This window comes from Daphnia magna, linkage group LG1, assembly GCF_020631705.1.
Source record: "Daphnia magna isolate NIES linkage group LG1, ASM2063170v1.1, whole genome shotgun sequence".
In the NCBI taxonomy this organism is placed as follows: domain Eukaryota; kingdom Metazoa; phylum Arthropoda; class Branchiopoda; order Diplostraca; family Daphniidae; genus Daphnia; species Daphnia magna.
The window spans coordinates 1,584,268-1,590,061 of NC_059182.1; the positions used below are offsets into that span (position 1 = coordinate 1,584,268).

A 5,794-nucleotide genomic window follows, 5' to 3' on the forward strand; every position below is an offset into this window, starting at 1 on the left:
ACCGTAGTTACTTTCTAAATCTCTTACCGAGCGGGCTTATCCATCCAGCGCGGTTGTTGTAGATAGAAGTTGTTGCCTTGTTGGTATAGCGAAGGTGCGCCATCAGCCACTCCAGTATTTCTAACGATGAAAACACTGGGTTCATGATGCCTGCTCGCGATATGAGAAGCAAACAGAAACTGAAGTGTTTAAAAAAAAAGTGTAGTCTGAACGGGCCTTAAGTTAACAACACATGTGGAAAGACGTCGCCTTCAAATTTGGTGCTCTTTTATCTACTCACACTACAAGAAAGAGAACCCAGGTTTCTCATAAGGATAACTAGCGTTCTCGGACACACACGATACGGACATTGTGTCTTACACTGCAACGCTTTCATTCGCTAACTAACGATGAAATGTCTCTAAACAGTAAAGAAGGTGTATCAACATTCGTTTGTACTCAATTCGCGCAAAATGTGTGGTTACCATCATTCTGCTAGTTTCACCTATTTTAACTATCATCAGTCATGACAATGTGACCACATGCATAAGCATATGCCATGAAAGATAAATGTTGTTCTATCTCTGGCATAGATTCTAATCTAATAATCTCTACTAGTTGCTTCCTAACCAAGATCTACATAAAATCTAACAATTTAGTCTTGCATGATTGAAATAAGTCATTTTTTCAAAAAGAACATGAAAAAATGAATTTTTCTGTTCTAGTTAAAGAAAATAAGTACTTTTAATTTGAATTTTTAAAGATGCATAATCGATACAATCACCTGTATTAAATAGACTAAGCCCTTTGTTTTACGTTTCAATTTTTCCTTATTTATCGATTAACAATAATCAGAGTTTAGATTTTGTTGGAAATAGGAAATTAGTGATAATGGGAGCAACTAACTCTGGTTGAGATAGATGGACGTGGTGTTTACCATCTACTTCAACGTAACGAAAATCCTCGCTGGCATCGCGGTAAAGGTCGTAAAACTCACGGTACAGTTCTTTTGGTTCAAACATCGAGGTGTTTTTCGCTTTGATAAGCAAAAATGGACAGACGATACCTCGTGCTACGGCTTTGAGTTGTTCGGTGGTAAAGTCATTGAAAATATAAGGACGAATGGTTGAACGCAAATCGCGAGTGAACTCGTATTCATCGCTATCCTCTTTAATTTTACGCAAGCCGCGAATAAGGAGGATGTCAGCATCTTTCTCGTCGATAGATCCACCATAATTTTTAACGAGTTTGTCGCGAGCCTCCTCGTATGACACAGTGGACAGTGGTCCTTGCTCAAGTCTTTGACACACTTCTTGGAAATGGTTTAAAATGCTCTTCATGCGAGCTGGTAAGTATTCAGCAGATGATGAAAGTTGTTTAACTGCATCAAGGCTGATAAACTTATCCACTAACTCTGGAAACATGGATACAAAGAAGATGGCAGTAATTGCTCCCATGCTATGAAAGAGAAAACATGAAGATTAAACTACAAATGATTTTCAAATTTGTTAATTTCAGACAACCTGTGGGCCAAGATTGACACTTTTTTCCACTTAAAGAAGTCAATCACCAATTTGACATGATAAACATGGTCATAGTAGTTGAGGAACATTCCTGGTGGGTAATGTGATGAGAGGCCATGCCCTAGAAGATTGACATAAACAATCAAGACAGGATTCTTAAGCATATTGACATCTTTCCCTGTTTTTACCACAAAAATCAAGGCACACTAGACGTACATTGGCAGGCAGTAGAGGAGCTAGTGTGTCAAAGGATCCTGCATTATCCTGCCATCCATGAAGAGCCAAGACTGGAACACCATTGTCGGGGCCCCATACCTTAGCTTTGTTTTTGCAGATACAAATAAAAGAACATTTCATCTAGAGGTTAGTAAGCACTCTGTTAGCAACAAAAACTTATGTATTCTTTTTCATACAATTTTAAAGCTCAACAAAGTCATTTCACAATTACCTGCGAGATATCCCCAAGGTGTTGGAATGTGCAATTCCTCTGTAAATGTGAACCTTTCTTCAGCCATTGAACCAATCAGTAATCTAACGTTCACTTTATGATGACGACGAGATGTACTGTTCGACTTTGTATGATAGTTTCAGCTAGCTATCATTATCACACCGTGACTGTCATATCTCCTGTCAGTCTGGCGGAACTGTTGGTGAAATATGCGATATACAATCATTCAATAAAATGAAAATAAAAACGTGAAGAAACGCAGCAGCTAGTCTTCATGTTCCTCTCGTCCCTGAGAAATCAGCCATTCCTACAGATAAAGCACCGCTTCGTTTTCATCTTGTCGCGTGACAAACTGGTCTAGCAGACGACTAAGAAATGGAGGGCAATTTCACTTTGCGGGAACGTGATAAACTTTTTTCTATCATCACAAAGTGCCAAGGAAGCAACTCCGTAATTAAGCCCATAATACCTACAGTGGAATAGGGTGCAAGAATATAAGGCCTTCTTCTTGCTTAGGATAATTGAGACTAGAGAAAAAATAAAAACTTGTGGTCAATTTCTTATTTAAATGAAAATTTTATGAATAGGCAGTATGGGTTCAGGTTTCGTTGCCGATAACGGTAGGGCAACGAATAGCGTCTTCTATTGGTCAGTTACCATCGCTTTTCTTACCAAACAAAGAAACCAATGATATGCACTATGACAGAAAAGGAGTATGTTGAAATTATTATGCAGATTTGATTCAAGTAGAACTAGGATCAGTTAATCTTTAGGTCTTTCGTTGTACGGCTTCCGTCCCTGACGTAGAAGTCAACAAATCTTGTTACGATACTGTCGTTTTCTGCACTCAGTGCATTGAGGAGCAGTCAGTATCACCTGGAATCCCTCGATGACAGTTCAGAAACAATTCACACCAAACAAAAAATGATTTTCAAAGTGAAACTTTCGCGTTTACTTCGAAAACGACCGCTGGACGTCAGTTATTTACAACGACCGAATTCAGCATCAACTCCATACTCACGAACACTTATTAACGCTGTGCTGCAAACGGCCAATCCACCTCTAGTCGTAGGATATTTCGTCGTGTTTTCATACTCAGCTCTGCTTGCTCCGTCAACTCTTTTGGCAGCCGTATTCGTCGCTTCTATCGCTTCACTACTTTCAGGTATTTACATAGCAAAACAAGTTCACCGACTGCTGTAAATAATAAAATGCCTTGAACTTTCCAGAACTATGTCGATATGAATTTCTGACCTGCCGTCGCAATACATCAGCCTGCCCATACATTTGCACCTATCAAATTATGGGCGAATTTGCTGCCCATTTATATGGCTGGACTCAGTTGTTGAGTCGAGCAGTTGTAGCTGCTCTGGTAGCCCGCGGAATCGGATCAATTCTAGTCCTTGTGTTTGGCAAACATTTGCTCCAACATAATTTCTATTTCGTCAACGAAGATTCCTTTGGAATAATAGCCCAATTGATTGTCTCCTTGTTTGTTCTTCTCGGCCTAAAGGTAAACAACAAATTAAAATGAGAATATTTTGAGGGCTTACTAATGAATTACACAATAGATGACTAAAACGTTCGCTGTAGCCATCAAGCTATTCATCGTGATGGCCATTTTGCTTTTCATGTCCCAGATTGCGAATTTCACTGATCCAGAAATAGAAACACAACATCATCATCCGCCATCGACCGATGCAAGTTTCATTGCTGGCTTATTATGCCCCTTAACATTCCCTGAATCCATCAGAAACAATATGTCTACAAATATCAATACTTTTGAAATGCGTATAGGAATCTTCAACAGAAGAATTACTAATAGCTGCTGCATTATTAAGTATGACGTTCAAACCCGAAAACAAGGAAACTCACATCCTGTCCAAATCGTCATTGATGTCGGCTTTCTTGGGAATTCAATATTGTTCCACGCTCTTCATCTTCGTCATCATGTCTATACTTCACTGCTTCCTACCTCCAAAGTAGGACACATTCGTTCTTAATCCACTGAATTCGGACTAATTCTTATTTGATTTGAGCAGCATTTTAAACCACATCAAGAGCGGTTCGCCGTTGTTGGAGGTTTTAATGTCGTTGGCAACGGGTCCTCATTGGTCAGCCGCCATCTTCTCATGCTGTTGTATATTAGTTGGCTCTTTATCGCTGGTCGAAGGCATTCAAGATTCCAAACGTCAAATCAATAAAATGTCTGCGGATGGATTGATTTGGAAACAGCTGGCCACCAACGCGAAATTGCCATTGATTGTTCATTGCGTCATATCCATCGGGTTGCAGATGACCATATCGACGTTGAATCTCGTCTTCATCCTTGCCTTCGTTCACCTTGGACTCGATTCCATTCTGGGCGTGGTGGTCACATTCAGACGTTATTGCAGTTACTCCACGTCACGTCATTTGGCAGCATTGCAAGGCGATAAAAATGGCACGTCCAAGAAACGTCATTTACTGCGTCGAGGAGGCTACGATGTCCTCGATCGAAGTCCGGTGGAGCAACCACGAGCCGAGGAATCCGATTCGGATGAAACTGATATCGACGCGGCTGTCGATGATTACAAAACTCAAATGTACGTTGCTACCGTGATGGAATGGAACGGTTCTGAAGTATCCAGTACTCCGGAAAGGTCAGAAGTTGGAGGTAGCAAGACATTCCGTCAGAGTCCCGTACTTACTTTTGGGCGTGTCCGTCACGATTGTCGTCATGTCGGTAGCAATGCGATGGATTTTAAGCGATCTCAACTGGTTCTCCGTGTCCATCACTGCGTCCTCGTTCGTCATTTACAACGTCTTGCTGTTCATCATCTGGACACACCCGCAAAGACTAACAAGTAGCAATCCAACGCTCAAAGTGCCTTGCGTTCCATGGATTCCGATTGGATCCACCCTGTTTCATTGCATCATGTTATTTCAATTACCCGCACTGGCGTGGATTGTTTCATTAGTCTGGATACTTTCAGGTACTCGACTGACGACATCCTTTTCTTGACTTCCTTTATCCGATTACTGCTAACTCTTGGTTCTCGTTCTTGACTAGGAATTGCGACTTATTTCGGTTACAGCTATCGAAACAGTCGTCTCAATTTCAAGTTGCAAGATTCCAGCAGCGATGACGCTGGCAGCGGAAAACCTGCTGACTTGTCGAGTCGAAAAAAGAATAATCCAGCACACAAATTACGAATTCTACCTGAAGCTATGATCAATCTCAATGTGACGTCGAGCAGCATCGCTGTCTACCCTCAACCCTATTACAAAATTTAATTAATTAGAAACGAAAAGATTATCTACTTATTTCTTTCTTTTTTTCTTTACCGGATTGGAAATTGCTGCAACATGTAGATTGTATTTGAAATATATGGAAAATCAAACATTGTAAATATATTCGAATCAAATAATTAAAACATTGAAATGGAATCCCCCCCCCCCACTACTCGCGAATAATATGGGTTTTGTGGCGCCATTTTGTGAATCCATAAATTCACCAGGAAATATTCAACATTTAGAGACACAAAAAGTAATTTTTAAAACAAATAAAAGACATTGGCGGGATTTTAAGAAGATTCAAACGTTCCTGCGTGTGCGACGTGAATGAAGGAGATCGATATTTTAAAAAAATGTGAAGAGAAATGATTTTTTTCTGTTTTGCGTTGTTTTTACTAACCAAAAAGAAAAAAAAAAAAGGGGGAAATAAGCAAAGAGGAATTGCACCGGGGATCCAAACTCACTAACCATCAATAAAAGATAGATTAAGCCGTCTTTCTATACAAAAACAAATTTTTTTTTATAAGTCCTCTTGTCACAATGAATCACGTTCCTTTTTTTTTTTTTC

At 39.9% G+C, this 5,794-nt stretch overlaps 2 protein-coding genes across 2 annotated transcripts; one reads left to right on the plus strand and one right to left on the minus strand.

The window, feature by feature from the left end:
* Positions 1 to 749: 749 nt before the first annotated feature.
* On the minus strand, positions 750 to 2,156 carry LOC116920102 (probable serine hydrolase). Its single transcript, XM_032926163.2, has 4 exons — positions 1,951 to 2,156; positions 1,691 to 1,822; positions 1,503 to 1,623; positions 750 to 1,437 (listed from the first exon to the last, which is right to left on the minus strand). Exons 1-4 carry the CDS (start codon positions 2,015 to 2,017, stop codon positions 831 to 833), a joined length of 927 nt encoding a protein of 308 aa, XP_032782054.1. The 5' UTR covers positions 2,018 to 2,156; the 3' UTR covers positions 750 to 830.
* Positions 2,157 to 2,365: 209 nt separating this feature from the next.
* LOC116918860 (cationic amino acid transporter 3) lies at positions 2,366 to 5,572 on the plus strand. The gene is given in 7 exon segments (XM_032924652.2): positions 2,366 to 3,115; positions 3,180 to 3,463; positions 3,522 to 3,650; positions 3,748 to 3,932; positions 3,993 to 4,602; positions 4,604 to 4,925; positions 5,003 to 5,572. Coding segments are annotated over 7 exon segments (1,995 nt in total). The 5' UTR covers positions 2,366 to 2,874; the 3' UTR covers positions 5,227 to 5,572.
* Positions 5,573 to 5,794: the final 222 nt, after the last annotated feature.

Bases quoted from the DNA above. Each gene is read 5' to 3' on its own strand.
- LOC116920102 (XM_032926163.2), bottom strand. From the start codon at position 2,017: ATGGCTGAAGAAAGGTTCACATTTACAGAGGAATTGCACATTCCAACA. The intron at 1,624-1,690 runs GTAAAAACAGGG...TCAATCTTCTAG, and splicing joins AGTGTGCCTTGATTTTTGTG to GGCATGGCCTCTCATCACAT. The intron at 1,438-1,502 runs GTTGTCTGAAAT...TCTCTTTCATAG, and splicing joins GTGTCAATCTTGGCCCACAG to CATGGGAGCAATTACTGCCA.